Source organism: Phoxinus phoxinus (genome assembly GCF_949152265.1).
Source record: "Phoxinus phoxinus genome assembly, chromosome: 10".
Classification (NCBI taxonomy): domain Eukaryota; kingdom Metazoa; phylum Chordata; class Actinopteri; order Cypriniformes; family Leuciscidae; genus Phoxinus; species Phoxinus phoxinus.
Window position 1 is genome coordinate 14,300,933 of NC_136885.1, and position 21,305 is coordinate 14,322,237.

A 21,305-nucleotide genomic window follows, 5' to 3' on the forward strand; every position below is an offset into this window, starting at 1 on the left:
TTCATTACTTTAATTAGAAAAGTAATCAGTCATTATGATTACTTGTAAAGTAATCAATATGACACTATTTGATGTTTATTTTATACTTATTTTACTTTAAAAATGTCAGATTGATTCGAATTAAATGCCTTTTTTTTTGCATTTATATTAAAACGAGAATCTCAGATGAAGAGGATACGTAATATAAAAATATAATTATTTAATACGTAGCCTATTATTACAAATATGTATTCGTGAGATTCTAGTATTCTCAGATCTTGCTGTTAATAAAAAAAAAACTTTTATAACAGATTTATATAGCCTATCAAACATGGTGTCAACATTTGATTTAAAATAAATTTAAATTACCTTTAACAGCAGGTCCAAGTCTAATTGTTTATCAACTGGTATATAATATATTATTGTATAATGATCAAATTAAAATGTCTTTAGTATTTATTGTGTGAAGCTTGACTGAGCAAGTTAATATGCTAATAGTAACACTTCGTTTGGATACGTTATCCTGGCTGGCAGAGAAGGTAACGGCCTGACATGTGTTTTAATTAAGTTTCTCACTTCAGTGCCCAGATATTTGTGGATGTCAACGCAGCGGTCCATGAAGACACGATCCGATATGCCAAACACTTCTCCTACAGCAGATAATTAATTCCACATCTGAATAACTGCTATTTGATTTGTTTGTTATGTTCTGCATAAAAGGTCAGAGATTTTGTTTCCCATCAGTTCGCTATGTACAGCTACATTGAGACTCAACGTACAAACAGCACTTACATCCTGTGTAGAAAGAAACCCGTCTTGTGTTGTCTACTCTGTTCCTCTGGAGGACTCAAATGGAGTTGCAAATGAAGACATTCCACACATCTGCCCTGAAATATTGTGACGCAAGCTTATTAAAAAATAACATTATACGCTGCTGCCACCTGGCGGCTACATTCCAAACTGCTACAAAAACACTCCAGAACATTCTGTGATAGGGTTAATGTGCAAGCTTTATTTCATGCAGTTTTTGTTTACAACATCATCCATTTGAAAGACAAAACAAAGTCACATTCATTCAGTCATCCCTATTAAATATTAGAGCACGTTAATTAAATAATAAGCAAAAAGTATCACATTCTTCACTGAACATAGGCTGCTTTACAATTAGGTTAATTGTGCTTTTTAACAGGCAGTATGCTTCACATATCAGCTACATAAAAAAAACGTAAAAAAGCTACGTAAATAGAAACACACAGAATGAGAAGGCAACTTGTGGAACATGAAGCTACAATGGCAGGTCATCAGGGGTTCCTAGAAATGAAGAGAAAAAAGACAAATATTTGATGTAGGATTTACTGTAGCCTACTTTGTTAAATTGCAAGTGCAATAATTGCAAGTGACGCATTGAATTATACGTGTAGGCTAATTTTGAATTAGAAAGACTGAAATAGTATTTTCTTGTGAAACATAGGCTACTCTAATAATCTTATTTTTATTTACAATTGAAAAAAGTTTTTTTTTTTTTTTTTTTTTTTTTTTTTTTTTACAGTGTAATAAAAACAAGGCATACTCATTTTCTCACCTCACACCCTTCACAGCACATACAGTTCCATAAGATACTCCTTAGGCACGATTCCGATGACCCCTTTTATCTCCCCCACCCACCAACCGAAGATGTCATACTCCTGTGGGGACACACACACACACACACACACACACACACACACAGAAAAACCGATAACCGGCGTTCATTAAACTCACTCACTGTTGAGGCCAATCAGAGCAGTGACACAATCAGCGAAGGTCAAATCTCATAGGTCAACGCCCAGGAGAATGAAAACTGTCAATATATATAGTCCCCCATATAACCCGTTCATCTTCAGGTTTTGCCTAATTTTCTTCTCATACTGTCTCTATCCGTACATCCCTCCCCCCTTTTCCCGCACCCCTCCCAATCTCCTCCATTCTGTCCGTCTTTCCAAGGCCAATTCAAGGACACACGGCCCATAGGACCTATAAAGATTACACAAGAGAATGTGAACGGGCGATATATTTCTTATGAAGCACAACAGATCTGTGAGCCTGAGGACAGAGTCCTCTTCTTTGCATACAGAGACAGATCAGCTCTTCTCCAGCTCATGGAAAAGATAACCATAAAGATAAGAACCAGATAAGATCCGTCAATCCGTCTCTCGCTTTCTTTATTCCATAATTACAAACAGATCCCACGGTGCCATTCACTTCAAAGCTACTAAACCCTGTGTTTTTTTTCCGCCTCTGTTTCTCACAGATGCCTTTATAAACTCTGAGGTTATACTGAGGCGGATCTGTCAGGCCACAACGTGATTTCTTTCAAAGAGGAGGCAGTGAGAGGAGACTGGACTGAAATGGACGTTTGATGCACTGGAAGTGTGTCTGATCTCCACATAAAACTCCAGGAAACTCCATTTCCCAGCAGACCTTTGGAAGTACTGGACAAACTGGGGTTCACGGACCCCCACTGAACTGCTACTGCCCATGAGAAAAGGCAGTTAAAGTTAACATGTGCATATAACATTGATGATTAATATACAAACACAGAAATAATGAGATTCGTTGCAATTATGTTTATTTTATTGACTAGAAGGTCAGTTTTAACATTAAGGGGAAAAAAATAATAATCATAAAGTAAATATATATATATATATATATATATATATATATATATATATATATATATATATATATATATATATATATATATATTCTCAGATATGCTGTCAACTTTATAAAAACTAACTATATTCCAGAAGATATTTAACCATTTAGCACGACAATAAAAAAAAGCCAATTACCGTTTATACACCATGTTGCATATTGTTTGTGGTCAGAAAAAGTCTTTTATTCTCATCAAGGCTGCATTAATCTGATACAAACACAGTAAAAGCAATAATATTGTGAAATATTATTGCAATTTCAAATATAAGTTATTCTTGTGTTTGTAAAGCTGTATTTTCAGCATCATTACCCCAGTCTTTCAGTGTCACATAATCCTCCAGAAATTATTCTAATATGATGATTTGGTGCTCAATTTTTATTATCAATGTTGAAAACAGTTGCGCTGCTTAATACTATGATACTTTTTTTTCAGGATTCTTTGATAAAGTTAAAAAGTTTGAATTATATGTATTCTGTAACATTATTCATGTCTTTACTGTAATCACTTTTATTAATACAGTAGATTAATTTAAATGCATCCTTGCTGAATAAAAGTATTAATTTCTTAAAAAACAAAATCTCAATAACCCAATACTTTTTGGACGGTATTGTAACTTCGGAAATGTCTGATTAATGTGTTAATTTTGTTACAAATCACACTTAATAATGTTTCTCACACAGTATAAACTGATTTATATGAAATATATAGCTGCCTTTATATTTTAGGGAAAAAAAAGGGGGGGTCCCATAAAAAGCATTCATTATATTGGCATCAAAAAAAAGAAGCCCAGGGTTATACTATACTATCTCGCAAAGACAGAACACAGTAACACCTTTTTGTCAACACTGAGTTATGACTGAATGGGGTCTCTTAAACTATGATCTGCCCTGAGAGTTTGGCACGGGATAGATGTTCAGATTCTGTTTTAGTTTTAGTGTAGTTACTGTGCTTTGCCTTTGTAGGGCAGCATAGAGGTAGAGAATCTGCAACCTCAACTGTGTTCCTGAAAAGGTTCCCACATAAACACGGTCTCTCGTTTGCTGCTCCTGAACAGAATGGTCGGCTACAGCGAAACCCTGAAACATCTCAATCCCGCGTACTCTCACTGACATTTAAAGCCTTTTTTCTCTCTGACATTCGAGTCTTTGATCTCCCCAAAGCGGACAAGACACTCACTGCTCATCTACCTTCATCCTTCACCTCACCGTCGGAGAAAAAAAGCCTCTCTCTGTATGGCTCGGAAAGAGCAATGAGGTTTGAATCATACCCCCATCTGAAGTTAAATATGAAGTTTGTGGGCCCCTACTTGACCCAGGCAGCCTAAGTGATTCCTGCTGTATAATGTATAGTGCTCAGCTCCGGCCAGCAAACCTCTTACTGCCGGCGTCCACGTAACTGTCTATAAAACACAGGTCTGGTTATGCAGCTGCTGACAGCTGCCGCAGACACACACACACACACACACACTGTAAAGGAGAGCGTCTCTCCACCGCCGACTGTCCTCAATGTGCACCATCCTCCTCACAAGACTAAAAAGAAAAGGAAAAACTTGCTGAAAGACCATAGGGTTCAATAAATCTTGCTTTAACTATCTGTAAAGCTTAAGATGTGGAGTATAACCTAAAATATATTACATTTATACATTCTAATTAAGTCAGGTCTGTAGATCCGTTTTTAAACCGCTTGTTTTCAGACTTAACAGAATCTGGGAGTGTTGATGTGTTAAAACACATCGTTTAAATCTTGATTTTATGATAATTATTGTTAATTCAGAGTTACTATTTTAATATATAAAAATTAATTTAAATACTTTTAGGTCATCCAGGGGCCCCTTGGTAGTTTGCTGGGGGCCCCTAGCGGGCCCCGCCTCCATAGTCAAGAACCTATGTGCTATACAAATACATTTGAATGATTCATAATGAAGTCATTTTATTTAATTAATTTATTTAATTGATGTCAATTTAATGATAATCTTTAATTAATGAATTCAAATAATATAAATACTTCATTTTAATTAATTATTTAAAAAAAAAATTAACATTACAATACATTTAATGTTTTAATATCACACCTTTTAATAAATAAATACAATTTGCATATATAAATATATACATATATATTAATGATTTAAATAACATTTTAACATTGCAATACATTTTAACAAAACAATACATTTTAATGTTTATATATCACTCCTTTTAATAAATAAATACAATTTGGATATATATTTTTTTAATTAATAATTTAAATAACATTTTACAAATACATTTAATATTCTTTTTTATATCACACCTTTTAATAAAAAAAATAAAATAAAAAAAATTCTCTATATATATAGCACACACACAATACTATTTTTCACAAAGTAAACATTTGTGTTAAAATATATAGCATTCTTTATATTTTAAAAATAAGTGTTTTTTTGCAAAAGTGATATTCAGAAGTCGGTGGCATTAAATAATTTGAAAACTCCAGCTGTACATAATTGCAGAATTACGCAAGTAGAGATAAAAGTGCAACGCGTTAAGGAGCAGGATTCACACACACCTCATCCCACACAGGCTGCCAGATATAGGGCAGTTGTCCGGGCTGTGTGAAACGAGACAGGAAGTGCACATGTGAAAGCTTCCTGTAGCCGTCCTTTGATACAGACACACCTCGCTGACAGAGCAGCGTCTGGTGCCGTGTGTGTGCGAATATGTGCGCGTGCAGGAGGGTCAGATTAGAAGGCGAGTGTGACAAATAAGTCTGCAACAGGAAAGCAATGCAGACCTCACACTCCGCCAACATGCCCACACACACAGCGCCCATCTAAGGATCCCGGCATGTAAGGTCACAATATAGACTTGCTAAATTAGTGTTTAGCAGACCAAAAGAATATTCAAAAGGTCATATATGTATAATTTACTATAAGATGAATAATTAAAATCCTGCATTATTAAAATAAAGCTATTATGCCACATTCGACTGAAATGATGTGGGTCTTTGAGGTTTACAACGCTGCTGGAACCCAGACGGACCATGTGACGCACTATTTTGACCAAGCATCATTTACAGCACACACTGGCCTGCTTTGAAAAGAAGAGAGCTTGGTGTGTGTGATTTAGGGCCCTGACACCTCCCCCTGGTCTGATGGTCAATACCCTTTCAGAGCCACTGAGGGTCTGGACAGGGGGGTAAATGGAGGGGGGGGGTGATAGACTTGCAGCTGCTGCATGGCCAAGGGGAAGGAGGTAGGCCACTAATAGCCCCACTGGCCCGTTCCCCAGACTGCTCTGAATGGCCTGTGAGCCACAGCTGGACACTAAACCCACACCAGCTTTACGGTCATCCGCAAGCCTGGCTGAAGGAAGGGGGGAGGGGGCTACGCTACAAAAGACAGCCTGCAATATTCACGGTGAACCAAAGCCGTGCAGTACCCATAAAAGAGCACGGATACAACACAGCATCACTGGAGCAGATCTTTCCTAGCATATTTTGGCTAGGAAAGTTTATGCTGATCTCTTTTATGGCGTCCAATACATTTCATGTATATTTCATATACATACATGTTATTATTTGTACAGAGACAATGCTTTTTACAATTTCAATCCCACCCCAAACAAACCTGGAAGTGCCTTAAAAGATATTAATTAGAAAATGTTACAATCAATTAAAATAAGAACATAAATAAAAAATAATAGTAATAAATGACATACATATATAAAATATTATCAACCTTTTGTTGATAAAGCATGCTGCCTTACTAACTCTAGGCACAAGATGGCAGACTTGCTCTGGAAAACCCAGTCACCCCTGGATCCCATTCAGACCATATTCTGTCATTTTCTGACAGCCTGCTGACTTTTAACAGAATGAGATAATTTCCCCATTGGCATGCTTTATATATCCATTACAAATTATGGATTTTTTAGCCACTGGTGAAATTGAATGTCATCTCTATTTCTCCTGAAGATACATTATCTTGCTACTGCACATTCCTGTGTCTCTAGTAAAATGAATATAAATAAATTGGGTAGAATTATGGAAAGCTGCATTCAGCAGTTCTTTCTGTCAGCTTCTTTCCCGTGTAATCACTTCTGGAGACCTAAACTTTCACCATTACTTAATGGATCGCACTAGATGACATCATATAGGCATTGCTAGGCTTTTTTTAGGGGGCTTCAGAACACGTGTTCATCTCAGCCCTTAAAACAATTCTTAGATGAAGCCGTCAGGCCACTTGAAAATCTCATGTTTGCTGCAGAGAGAAATCAGATACAAGTTTACTCTGAATCCTCTATTTACCAATCATTTAAAAAAATGGATTACATTAACATATAAAACCCTTTGTTCTAGTCGGTGGCAGACAACAGCATATGCGGTGACAGTATATTATAATATTATATCATATTCGGTATAGAGCACTATCCCAGTCTACAGATCTCCACTTCACTGTCAGTTCCATTGAAAATCACAAAAATGCAAAACACAAATCAAATAATGTACTATTAGATATACTTAGGTACAAAAAGATGCAATTTTAAATTAATTCTTGATTTATTTAAAAATTATTGTCAGTGTATGAGCATTCTTAATGCAAGAAATATTCCTCTGACCCACATAACAAGCTCATGTTCCAATAAGAAGCAGAGCCACATACTATTTAAATCCTAGAATCAAACTCCCAATACAAGAGGATACACTTATTTCTTTGTCCCATCTATTAATTTATTCAAAAATACATTAAAATGTAATTCACACACACACTGACACTTTTCTATAATGAGAATTTTTAATTAATGTATTAAAATTCATTTAGAAAATATCAGGATGATAAAACTGTCCTGATATCCTAATGGAAAAAAAAAGAATGATATTCTTAAAAAGAAAAAGCCTCATCAAGGACAGGGACAGTTCGCAATTAAAATTCTGTCAAACCTCCAAAACCTTCTGTCCCAAACCTGTATGACATTCTTTCCTCTGTGGAAAAAAGCTATTTTAAGAAATGTCTCAATGTCTGTTTTTTTTTTTTTTTTGGTCCAAGTCTACAGTCACTAAAACAGTTTGGTTACAAACACACTTAAACATTTTTTATTCTTTTTATTATGAATTTTGTCCCACAGAAGTAAGAAGGTCAACACAGGAGCAACATGAGGGTGAACTTGTTTAAGCAGTTTGGCGTTATCTTTATTTATAGTTTCTTGAAACATTTGAACAAAATAATAAATAAATAAACACTGCTTAATGTTTTTTAACTTTTGTCTACAAACTCAAAGACATGTGGTGCAACCAACAAGCAGAAAAAAAACAAAACAAAACAGGAAATGATATCAGAGGAGACTCATGCAGATCTCCATGACTGTGTGTCAAGGTCAGTCTTTTAAAATATCAAATAGTTTTACTTTTTTTTCATGACAAGGCATGGTTAGTTCAGGTTGTAAAATGTCATGTGGTGCAACTATACAAAAAAACTTGATATTTAATAAATAATTAATATTTGTAAAACATTTGACTACGGTATGTACACACACACACACACACACACACACACACACACACACACACACACACACACACACACACACACACACACACACACACACACACACACACACACACACACACACACACACACACACACACACACACACACACACACACACACACACACACACACACACACACACACACACACACACACACACACACACACACACACACACACACACACCTTTTGTTTATACAAAAACTTGATTTGACAGCCCTAATATTAGTTATATATATATATATATATATTGATGGTTGCACCACATGACATTTTTAGTCATTAAATTAGTCATTCAAATTTGAAAATGAAAATGGCATTAAAGTTGTCCAAAACCATACAGAAAACAAAGAATATATTTAGAATAATTTGGCACGTGGTCTAGATCATGGACACTTATAGTGCATCATTGTCCCACAAAAGGTCTTTACAGTGTTGTTCACTTATCCTGTAGAACAGAGATGATATAAAAACACCACCATAGCGTCAATACCTCAAAACGCCTCTTTCTGAAATAAGAACGCAAGAACACGATTCCAATTTAAGATTTCCAGTTCCGTCTCTAAAGGGCAACATTGCTAAGTAGACAAACCGCAAGATAGCGAGTGTGTTTCTGGGAACGGATCAGTCCGAGCTGTTCTAAGTAGCCCTGAGAGGTATTGAGCTAATTCTGTTAGCCAGGTACAAACCCCACAGGCAGTACCCAGATCTGCACAGCCTGCCTATGCATCGGAGCTGACAGGTAGGGGAAGTTTTTAACCAAACTCACTTCTACACCACACCTGGTACGAATAGAGAGGTGGATTCAGCGTTTCCTGAGAACACAGACTGCCATTACAGCCATAAATAGTGACTGGCTGAAATGTGTATATGCTAAAGATCTGTGTACGCTTGCCCTTACTGAACATGGCGTTGAGCCGTCTACCAACACTGAAATACCCCCACACACACCCGCGCACGAGCTCCGAGTAGGCAGACATGGAGAGAGGTGACAGAATGCCACTGGCTGCCAGACTGCCCAGCTCAGGGCCAAGAGCACTAAAACGGTTTCCGTAGTGACAGGACTAATCCCATCACCGTGCGCAGAGAGAGGGTGCATTTAGCTCAGAAACCCCGCCGCCGAGCACACGAGACACCGAAACGATCCTTTTACATCTGACACATGTGCCTAAACCAGATGTCACAGCATATTTTTTCAACGTTTTTTTTTTTTGTGCAAATTCATGTTTTCCTGCTGACGTCTAACAGGGCAGGGTAATAAACATTTAAATATTATTTTCTGTCCTCGATCACGTGGGTCGAGCTGTGGCTTACCTTGCTGAGGACGTAGACCGTGTCTCCTCTTTTGAAGGACAGCTCATCGGGGTGTTCGCCAGCACAATCCCACAAGCCCTGGAAGAAGTTTTCATAGTCTGTGCTCTTGTTCACTGGTGCAGGGGCTAGAAAAATAGAAGATTGAATAAATTATTGAATTAATGAAGAAAGAATAGAGAGAATTTGTGTTGGCATATCAAACTCTATACACTCTCAACTTATGCGTCACAAAATGTTTATGATGAGCTGTAAAAATTGTGATTGTGGGGTCTCTGAACACCAAAGAAATCTTATTGTCCTTGCATGTACACTGTTCAAAGGTTTACTAAAAGGTAATACTAATAAGATGCTTTTAAATGAATGTTGAAAGTCTCTTTTGCTCACTAAGGCTGCATTTATTTGACCAAAATAAGAGTAAAAACGGTAATATTGTGAAATATTATTACAATTTAAAATAACTGTTTTAACTTTAATATATTTAAAAAGGCAATTTATGCCTGTGATGGCAAATGCCTGTGATTTGGTGCTCAAGTAACAGTTCTTCTTATTATTAATGTTGAAAACAGCTGAGTTGTGAAAACTTCCGTGGAAACCATAATGCATATTTTTCAGGATTCTTTAAGGTGATAGACCACCCCAAAAATTAAAATTTTGTCAATTTCCCAGACAACAACTTGACGGTAGCCATTTACTTTCATAGTATGAAAAAAATACTATGGAAGTCAATGAGGTCCATCAACTGTCTGGTAACCAACATTCTTCAAAATATCTTATTTTGTGTTCAACAGAAGAAAGAAACTCATACAGGTTTGGAACAACTTGAGGGTGAGTAAATTACACAATTAAATTTTTTGGGGAGAATTATCCCAATATTTAGTTGAAATAGAAATCTTTTGTAACATTACTATCACTTTTGATAAATTTAATGCGTCCTTGTAGAATAAAATTAAATAAAAAAAAACTCACATTGACCACAAACTTTTAAATGGTAGTGAAAAATTCCAAGAGTTTCTCTACATGCAAATGGTGGTTTGGTGCATGTCAATGGATCTTCAACAGAAGTTACACCAATTATGGTTTGATCTCTTATGTAAATACTTTAATATGGTACTATACACATTTATTATGTGTCCCTGCTATGTTTTTTCTATCCACCAAGGGGCCCTTGGTTAAAGACCCCCAGTATAAGTGTTTTTCTGGCTCAGAAACTTCCACTAGTGGGCAGCAGAGAGTATAACTTGCTGAGCTGTGGCTCCTGACAGATGGGATGAAACTAATAAACCCTCTAATGAAAGACCCCGCATTACAGCTGCAAATTGTTGTTAGTTAACATGTAATGTTAGAAGACATATTTGTTGGAAGTTAATATATGTTAATATATATATCTTTATATATATAATATATATATACATACCGGTATGTTTATAGAACAATCTTGAGCTTAAGTTTCAGGCTCTTATTTTCTGTCTCGAAACTAAACCATTGTGGATGAAATATGCTAAACTGGTATTTCAGGTAGATTTGCTCTTGGGTTTACAGTTACCCCCTCTTGCTCTTGGTGTAGAGCATTATTTATTCATATTTACTGATCTATAATGTCTGCCCAAAGGCGGCACCATGAGTGGGTGTTCAAGAAAAGTGCTTCCATAAAGAAAAGAAAAGAAAGAAACCCTAAAGGCAAATATCTTGCACCAGACTTTATAGCTGGCAGATTCCCAGCTATGCTGATTTGGCAGATTATTATAATTATTTTCTAAATATAACCATACCCACTGCTGCTTTTAAGATTTTATTCAGGGCTGCGTCTTAAACAACCAGACATTAGTGTTACACCTGCTGCAGTGTTCTGGTATCAGTGTTTACATAAACGCACCCACTTTTCAGGATTTTAAAACATTATGCAAAGAAAAAAAAATAACTATCAAAAGATGACAACAAATACTAAAAGAAAATTCATATTATAATCTTGCTTTCCAGGATCCATGAAGCCATTTTCCCCTAAATTATGGCTCTGTCTAGTGCTCTAGCTGGCCTCCTCCCCTGAGCATCTGTCACAAGATCCTGCCTCAGCCATCGTTTCTGTCAGCAGGACTTCCTGTGCTGTGAGCCTGGAGCAGAGGGCCATAGTGGGCCACAGTGCACCAATGGAGTCAGCTTCCTGCCAGTGCCTACCAACCCCTGCCCAGTGCCCAGCGCCCAGCAGGATACATGCTTCCCCCACACAGGGACAGAAAAAACACTGAACCATTTTTAAATAAAAACTGCGAGAGTATTGCTTAGCCTTTGTCTTACCAATCAGCACAAATATGTCAAACTAAATATCATTACTCTAAAAAACAATCAATTGTCCAGGTCTCTTCCCGAAGGCCGTTCCTGTGGTCCAGACAACCTTCCCATTCCGGTCATCAGTGTTACTTCACCATCTAACCTGCCAAATCCATATGTACCCGCAATATCCATTCCCTCTATGTCTACTTACCATTTTTTGTTATTCCTTAAAGAGCTCCTCCCTCTCTTTTTTATACATATATATATTTAAAAAAAAAGTTGGTAGACAAATGATAGCCACCCAGGGAGATCTGGGAATATATGTGGTGTTATGGGACAGCAGGGCAGGTAGGGGATGGACAGGCCTGCTGACCCAGTGGTAATTACCTGTCATGGGGGTGGATGGTAGTGGAGGTTTGTTGGCCACGGACAGGGTCACTGTTTTTTTAGCAGGCTGGGGTTCATCTTCCTCTGAGAGGGGGAGAATAAATGTTCCAGTTAGAGCGAAGAGCAATATACCAAATTCACAATTTCTGTAGACATTTTCCACCATATTCATAGGGGAATTGCCCTGAGAGGTTTTTACATTAATATTTATGTTGACAATCAACATCGAAATTGAATAAATCATATATAATAAATCAATATTAATGTATAATACAATATATAATATATATATATAGTATAATATAGATATTATATAGGGCTTAGATTAAGCCTTTGTTTAATTAGAACATTTAAGTAGCTTTTATAAACGTGCATTAGATAAAAGCATTACTGGTGTGCATCTTGAGACAAAACAATGGAAACATATTAAGATATGTTGGTGCTTTCAGTTAAAAGAGCTCAAATATGCATTTGAATCTAGGACTATTAATCGTCTGTGAAATCAGGGGAATGATATATAATACAATAATTATCAGATAAATACACAAATAAATATGAAATTTAAGTGCAAACCAGGAAGTTCTTCATAAATGTCATCATCGATAATTTCGGGCATGGTTGATTGGGTATGGGATACAGATAAGCAGTCGTCATACTCTTCTTCATCTTCAGGAATGACTCCACCCATGTCTGAGAGTGAAAACCAATATACAAGACATTATGCATTTGTGCAAAAAAAAAAAAAAAAAGACCTGCAAGAACAAGTTTAGTGATTGAGAGTGTTTTTATGATGCACAGTCCTACCTTTAATCAAAAAGTCAATGTGCTCCACCCACTCTTTAGCATCTTTCTCGGACGCAGCACAGAACTGTAGCAAAAATGTGTTATAAGAGATAACTACCTGATGATAATAAGAGATAACTACTTGATGAGAAGAATAAACACTGCATGTTTTAAATGAAATGAGAGGTGACCAACCTGATACACACGCTTGTCTGGAGCTGAGATCTCAAAGCAGCAATCTCGCTTTGCATCTTTCCGCAGGGTGTTGTTCAGTTTGACAGAGTATCCGACAATATTAAATCCTCCCTTCTGCTGTTTATCTAGTGAACATTAGTGCAGATTATTGAATGATACGATTCAAAAAAAGAGAAATTGAATTCAGGAGTGCATTTAGTTGGTGACGACCAGTGTTGGGGGTAATGCATTACAAGTAATGCGAGTTGCGTAATCAGATAACTTTTTTTTTCAAATAACTAGTAAAGTAATGCATTTCTTTTAAATTTACACCAAAATGTTTGAGTTACTTTTTCAAATAAGTAATGCAAGTTACTTTGTTTTACCATTTATTGACTGCCACCTCTCCAGTCCCCATGTTGTGAGCACGGTATAAACCTGATGGTTATTGTTGTTTAGACTAAATGTGAGCAGGCATTTACTCATCGCACTTGCACAAATCAGTATTCCTCAAAATGTATAATTAAAGGGGTGGTTGATTATGATTTCACTTTTCTAACTTTAGTTAGTGTGTAATGTTGCTGTTTGAGCATAAACAACATCTGCAAAGTTACAACGCTTAAAGTTCAAAGCAAAGGAAGATATTTGCTTTTCAAGAAATCGTTTTTTAATGACTAACAAACGGCTGGTAGGGACTACACAACATTCCTGCAGGTTTAGTGACATCACCAACCCTAAAATTTACATAAACCCGCCCCCGGTAATACGCAGTCCATGTTGAGAAGAGGAAGAGTTGTTGTAGTCGAGCACATTTGTCTGCTCAAGCTGTAGCATCCGTCTTTTCACATGCAATAGAAAGTCACTCTGTGTGCATCTCACGACAGTTCCTATACGACCGATTTATCGATTCTCATGACAGAATATGCCAATTGAAGATAGTTAACTCCACATCAGCAACATAAATTCATCAACTAACCATTCAGAGACGTCCTGTTGCAATCTACGTGTTGTCACTTCTTGAGTCTCTCCATTTTTGTCTGACTCCAGTTTAAACATAAAAGGCAGAACAGTTTCTGACATTTTAGTGCTTGTCTGTGAGGTACACACACACACACACACACACTGAAACTCCGCCCCCTGTGCCAGGAGCAGCAGATCATTTGCATTTAAAGGGCCAGACGGTGCATTTTTGCTCACCCTCAAAAAGTGACAACTTAACATGCTATATAAAAATATCCGTGGGGTATTTTGAGCTAAAACTTCAAATACACACTCTGGGGACATCATAGATTTATTTTACATCTTGTGAAAAGGGCATTATACCACCCCTTTAAATATGTTAAATGACAAAAATATACTTTATGTATTTAATCTCACTTTATTAACCAATATATTTGCTGCTGTCCTTCAGTAATCCAATTCAACAATACTAATAAGTAAAAACAAATTTTAGATAAACATCTCATTTGGGTTTTATTTTTTTATTGCACAAATAAGGCCCTGTCCCAAAATGGCACCTTAAACACTCGCGGTCCTCCTCCGAGTCTGCACTTTCGTGACGTAACGCCGCTTTGACTATCGTGAAGGAGTCTGCTGCGGAGCTCGCTTCAGTGCAGGCTCGCCAAAAGTGCGCATCGAGGGAGCATATCGACCACAAAGTGCTCACGAGCACACTTCTGAAACCTAAAATGACAAATGAGACACCCTACAGTCTCATGGAGTTAACGGACACGCGCACACGGTAGCCATTGTAAGTCCAAAGACGGAAAGTGCATATCAAGTGTGCCAGTTGGGACAGGGCCCATCTTTTCCTGCATCCTAAATTTATCTGCGATCCTGAATGGCAGCACAGCTGAAAGGTTTCTTTGAGCAGCGCTCTCTACTGTACAGGAGTGAATTTGCATTTCCTTCTTCCTGAGGCTTATTCATTTCCCTTTTGGTTTAAAAGGGCCTTTAAATTTGCCAAAATTAAAACTGCTTTTTGTTATTAAAAAACAAACAAGCAACCCCAGCCCAAGTAAGAAAAGGTAACACAAAAGTTACAAAACACATTACATACCATAAAAAGTACACTTTTTACGGAGTAACGCAGTATTGTAATGCATTACTTTTAAAAGTAACTTTCCCAACACTGGTATTGACACATCTGACACATCTGATCATAATAGTAGTTTTCCAACCTTTTTCACTGCCATAGTAGTAGAATATGTTGTTACTTAAGGCACACCATCTCTTCTGCCACTCATTGCCAAAGAAGCTGTGATCTATAAGGAGTCAAATGGAGGTTATTATTTTCACGTCCCGTTACCCCCACAAACAACCTGTGTGTGAACACAGTAACCTACCCTTTCGGCGCTTCTCCAGGTAGCCACTCTTTAAAATAGATTGAAGTTCTTGAGCTGCCACTGGAGGAGACTGTTGAACACCTGATTTCAACAAACAGACAGAAACAGAAATTTATCCAATCTTACTTCAGCTTTTTTTATGACTAGAAGTGAGGAATCCACAAAGAGAAGCACCTGTCTTCACAACAAATTTAATACATTTGCTAAAGGCAACCAGAAAGCTACTTCCACCCCCTTTAGGTTTAAAAATCAAAGGTCGATGTCAAGCGAGACTAAAGTTAGCAGAGATTCAAACCCGGGTGGACTGGATAGAGTACAGCAGTATGTGAAACAGATGCATGGTCTGTTTTCAAAGCAAACCTCCCCTCTCGTTTACACTGCCCTCCCCTCTCTTGTGTACACACTACCATTGCATTGGTGAATGAGTGTGAGTGAGCAGAGCAGTGTTATGAATGACACCAGCAATTGTGGAATGTTTGCAATTATGTATAAAGTGCTGTCATGGGAGCATGACACACGCTGACTGCGAAAAGTAAACTAAACAACCTCAGTGCTAGAGTTGATTTCTGTTCAATCTGGTAGGAAAATGTCTGGTGGAACAACTGCCAAAGAAAACATAAATCATGTGGGGTTTTTTAGAGCAAAACAATAGCAAAAAACTAAAATAAAAAAAAGTTGGTGTTTTGGATAATAAGAAAATAAGAAAACAATGGCACAGAGCATCACGTCATCTTTTTTCTCCCTTATTGCAAAATAAAAACAAATAAATAAATAAAATAAAAACACTATTGATCTAAAGTTTGGGATCAAAAAAGATTTTTCAGCTAAATTCAAAAATGTCTTATGTTCACCAATGCTGCATTTATTTGATTGAAATACATAGTAATATATGACTGGAGTAATGGCTGCTGAAAATAGAGCTTTGCCATCAAATAGAATATATATATATATATATATATATATATATATATATATATATATATATATTTGATTAAAATACATAGTAATATAGTTGAATATTAGTATTCATTTTGATCAGTTGAGAGTCCTTGCTGAATGCGTCTGAAAATAATCCCAAACATTTGAACGGTAGTGTAACACAAAACAACTAAGCCATGACTTAAAACATTCAGGGCTGGTTCCACAGACAGGGCTTAGATTAAGCCTTAGTTCAATTCTGACATTTAAGTACCTTTTATAAACGTGCCTAAAAAAAACACACATTGTGTGCATCTTAAGACGAAACAATGGCACTGATATAATTTAGGATATGTCAGTGCAAGTTGCTTTCAGTTGAAACAGCTCAAACATGCATTTTAGTCTGTGACTAGGCTTAAAGGGATAGTTCACTTTAAAATGAAAATTCTGTCATCATATACTCACCCTCAAGTTGTTTCAAACCTGTATGAATTTCTTTCTTCTGCTGAACACAAAGGAAGATTTTTTGAAAAATGTCAGTAACCAAACAGTTACCAGGTCCCATTGACTTCCATAGTAGGAAAAAAAAATACTATGGAAGTCAATGGGACCTGGTAACTGTTTGGTTACTGACATTTTTCAAAATATCTTCCTTTGTGTTCAGCAGAAGAAAGAAATTCATACAGGTTTGAAACAACTTGAGGGTGAGTAGGCTATATGATGACAGAATTTTCATTTTAAAGTGAACTATCCCTTTAAGCCTCGTCTGTGAAACCTGGGGTTAATATGAACACCCTTGAACTAACTTGTCCATGTTACAGTGCTAACTTTAAAAGCAGCAAACGCGGTTCCTAAAGGCTGCAAATAAATAGTGGCGACACGCTTTGCCTTCATCGTCAGCTATAAAACGAGCTTCCTTTTTATGGGCTGAATGTATAAAGAGAGTAAAAAAAATAGAGCTCTCAAACAAGTTACAGAAGTGAAGCTTTGACTCTCAACAAATAAAGCCTGAGAGATGTGTGTGTTCTTTTTTCATGAGAAGAAATCTCACCAAAAAAAAAAGACAAACGCCCCGTATTCACCCAAATAGCAGCATTATCAGTTGCATGAGCTTATAAACTTCACTTGCTTTAGTACATTTGTCCAAAATAAATAGGCTCAAATAACTTTTTGGTTTCTCTCCAAGTGCCGTTTTGATTCGTATAGGATCTGCAGTGTGCACTAAGAGGCTTCGGCCCCATCTTTGAGCTGAACAGCTGTTCTCTCTGGCAAGCACAGAGCAAACGGACCTATAAAACACATGAGTGCACTAGAGCTGTAAACCTCTTCCTACCATATACATACATTACACACAAACCACTCTCATATCCTACCCTCTTGAGTCTGTGAGTTTCAGAATGCAATAATCGGATATGTGGCATGACTCAAATTTTTTTCGGATGAATTCGATTCCCTTGAATGTAAATTCTACCAACAGCGTTCATTTAGCAGAAGCTAATAAAACAGAAGCCTGAATTGACATTGGATGTGGACGGCATTGTCTGAGCTGCAGACCATAAACCATTTGCTCAGAGACAAAAGAGAGCTAAACCCTTAACGTCTGTGCCTTCAAACCGTTCCTGAGACTGTTGCCGGGTTACATCAGTCTTTCAAGCACCTCATTCAGCTTTTGTGTTGTTCTACCACTGCTAAAAAATCCTAGACAGGACATGACAAAGGACTGCCACAATGATACTGTGTTATGACAGCTAAAGCTGCAGAAAAGATGATAAGTGATTCATTCATAACCGGAAAGAGATAGACTTTTTGTTTCTTAATTTATGTGAATTCTGTACAATCTGTGTGCAGAATAAATTGCCATGATTCTTTTATAATACTGACAATTAGCCTACAGCATTCTTCCATGAGAGAATTCAAGGGAACAGTAGCTCAGTCACATGATGTTCCGGTCTCAACAGTTCTTGCAGATGCGCCATGCTCTCTTGTAACACTTTTAATATTGCAATAAATCCCACAATTTTACACTCACCATCATAAGCGTTTTCATCATCCCTGTCAGTCTGCTCTGAGTGAAGCGATCCTCCGTCGTTGGTGTCCGCGTCGTCAGGATCTGGGAACTCTTCGTCTCCTACACAACAGAGTCTTCATCAGCATTCCCAAAAAAGAGGCAGCTAGGCCGCCACATTTTCAATCCTCCACCAGAAAGAGACACAGTAACTAAGATTATCTAATTCAGATGTTATGCATGGTGCCTGGGAAGAGAAGCACGTTTTGAACCAGTGATCTCCAGTTGCATGCAGCATTGAGTGGCACTCGGCCATGTTGTCTCTATTCACTAGAAACTCACTTTGCATAGATAGGGGATGTTAATATGGAAGATCTCTTATAACACTGTTTGAATCACATTTCCTGATCATTTCATGTATATTAAAAAGCATACTGATGGGAAAGCATGAATTATGCACATGTTTGTGGTATAATGTTGAACATGAGCAAAAGCACTTCCTGGTCACACTGTAATGGTGTAAAGTGCATGCGTTTCCTTGCCCACAACGTATGTGCTAAACCATACCCAGCCCTCTACCCACATCTTAACCATAAATTCATTATAGGAAACACAAAATTCATCAGGGAACAGTCTTTATGTGCTGGCGTAAAACCTTTTCATATGTCTATCAGGAGAGAAAAATGTAATTCAAAGATGTTTGCATATCATCAATAAGTAAACAAACTCTCAAATTAAATGAATGCTAACAGCAGCACATAGTAGCCTACCCTATCAGTGGGGAAGTAGGCTACTAGTTCACTTCATCATGCTTGTCTTTTAGCCCCTCCCCTAGACACACGCACATTCACAAACACACATCAAACTTACGGTTTTCCTTGAAATCTTGTGAGTAGCTGGAACAGAGATCATTAGATTTGTTGAATACTATATCAGCATAGGGTCAAAAACATATTCAGGTCAAAAGTAATTAAGTTACGTTACATAAATCTGCCTCGTACCTCGTTTTCACATCTTTAATGCGCTTGATAAAGGCATCCTTTCTCTCTTTTGCTTTCTTGCTCAAATTCTCCCCTTTAAGGACATCCGCCAAAAAGGTTTCCAGATCTGAAAACAGATTAAGCGTATAGCCTCTTCTTGTCATTTTGCACACTTGAATTCCTCATCAGAATTACGACGTTATTCCAAACTAACGACAATATGATTATAAGCCAGGCTTTTTGCTAAAATACTCAGACAGTCAACCTGCTTTTTTTGGAACATGGTTGCTGGTCAACCAGCTGACATCAACCTGCACCATAATTACGAGCGTACCAGCTAACGTTACCATTTTCAAAAACATCGCAAGCATCATAAGCTGGACTTTCCAACAGGTATGTTACCGACTCAAACTATAAAAATAAAAACCCTGCATTTCCATCTGCAGTTGAAACTTAGACTCTTTAAGTTACTTTAACTGCTTCCTTAAAGAGACAACACGTTAAAACACAAAATAAATCTATCCGCGCCAGAAAATAATAATAAACAAAGACTAGCCTACCTAACAGTTAACGTTAGGCTACTTTATGCTCAAACTGCAGGGAAATATTCACAACGTCTGTCGGTAAACTAAACTTCCTCTTTTCAGCCAAGTATAATCAGAATGTAATGTAAGTTAAACTGGGGGGACAAAAAACTATTATAGCCTAATCTGATTGCTCTCGAGACCTAAACGTTCGCTTTATCAAACTGTTGTTTTATCCAAATATTGCGATGGTACCTGAAATGAGTGTTGTTAATTCTTCAGGGATGGACCTCATTGTGTTAAACCGCTTGACCCAGTAAGATAGATAGCCTTCGAAACACGGAAGTTACAAGTGGACTGTGAGATACGGAAGAGGCAAATGCCTTATGCCTGAGCTGCAGAAACCACTAGCTATTCAAATTAGACAGTATTATTTATCACTTCGGCTCTAGCAGAAACATTTGGGTACCTCAAACAAACAGTGCACTGAGGAATCAGACGCTTCCTCGTTCACTTTTACGTGCTCGACAGGAATAATTAAAGAACACTTTTACATTAGTAGCCTAATTTCACTGCATTTATTGCATTATTCTTTGTATTGACATGTGACGGTGATAATGTTTACCTTTGGTGTTTCTTTTGCACGTGAGCGGAAAAACAGATGAGAAACAAAGCATGCCAATCTGATCTAATCTAAAACAGCAACAAAACCGTCACTACTTTCATAGCTAAGGCGCAATCCTCATTCCGTGACTTTGGGTAAGTAACTGAATTTGAACTGTAACTTTGTATTCATTCAGTGCTAGTGCATTAGCTAGAGGATTTTAGTGAGAGGATCTAAGGACCCTTTAGAGATTTAGGCCTGCTGTTTGGAACGGGCCCCACTTATCCTGAGGAGGGAGACAGGTGAAGAATGGGGGTGATGCACAGCTTTCATAGAAAAACACATAGCTATCCATCTCCATCTGGCTCCTCTCTCTCTCTCTCTCTCTCTCTCTCTCTCTCTCTCTCTCTCTCTCTCTCTCTCTCTCTCTCTCTCTCTCTCTCTCTCTCTCTCTCTCTCTCTCTCTCTCTCTCTCTGCTTCACAGAGGTTACTGCAGAGAGCAGATCCTTGCCAGGAGACCTGCACTCTGTCACCTTCTCAAAGTACTTCTCTTAGAGGATGATAAGGAGAGGAATTTGGTTTGTGAGGGGGTTTAATTTTATTAAAAGGAATACAGATTTATACGTATTTTTCATATTATAATTGGAATGGGATGGATACTGATTTTGCAGACAAGCCTGATTTATGCACATAAGCAAGCGAGACTATTTATAGGAATGTCTCAAATGAAAGATTAACAGGCTAATTTTCTTTATAAAAGTATTGGCTGGTATTCAACACTGACATCCTGCATGCTTG

The 21,305-nt window shown here is 37.3% G+C and overlaps 2 protein-coding genes and 1 long non-coding RNA gene across 4 annotated transcripts in view; 2 read left to right on the top strand and 1 right to left on the bottom strand.

Annotated features, from left to right (window-relative positions):
• Window positions 1-971: 971 nt before the first annotated feature.
• Window positions 972-21,056, bottom strand: skap2 (src kinase associated phosphoprotein 2). 2 transcript variants are annotated; one of them, XM_079626483.1, is made up of 14 exons: window positions 20,372-20,414; window positions 20,158-20,232; window positions 19,400-19,505; window positions 19,269-19,294; window positions 18,423-18,521; window positions 15,476-15,556; window positions 15,311-15,394; window positions 13,152-13,276; window positions 12,978-13,041; window positions 12,747-12,863; window positions 12,174-12,257; window positions 9,519-9,643; window positions 1,562-1,664; window positions 972-1,290 (listed from the first exon to the last, which is right to left on the bottom strand). In XM_079626483.1, exons 2-13 carry the CDS (start codon window positions 20,195-20,197, stop codon window positions 1,572-1,574), a joined length of 1,044 nt encoding a protein of 347 aa, XP_079482609.1. In that variant the 5' UTR covers window positions 20,198-20,232; window positions 20,372-20,414; the 3' UTR covers window positions 972-1,290; window positions 1,562-1,571. The 2 variants fall into 2 exon arrangements, with proteins under 2 accessions (XP_079482609.1, XP_079482608.1); XM_079626482.1 differs by lacking the exons at window positions 20,158-20,232; window positions 20,372-20,414 and adding an exon at window positions 20,528-21,056.
• Window positions 8,864-11,578, top strand: LOC307005938. Its single transcript, XR_013799362.1, has 3 exons — window positions 8,864-8,946; window positions 10,307-10,343; window positions 11,496-11,578. It is a non-coding gene; the product is annotated as an uncharacterized lncRNA (long non-coding RNA).
• tax1bp1b (Tax1 (human T-cell leukemia virus type I) binding protein 1b) overlaps window positions 19,502-21,305 on the top strand; it is a 98,543-nt gene continuing 96,739 nt past the window's right edge. Inside the window, exon 1 of the mRNA XM_079626473.1 lies at window positions 19,502-19,771. The gene's annotated coding sequence lies outside the window, so the exon portion shown is untranslated. The remainder of the gene's footprint in view (window positions 19,772-21,305) is intronic.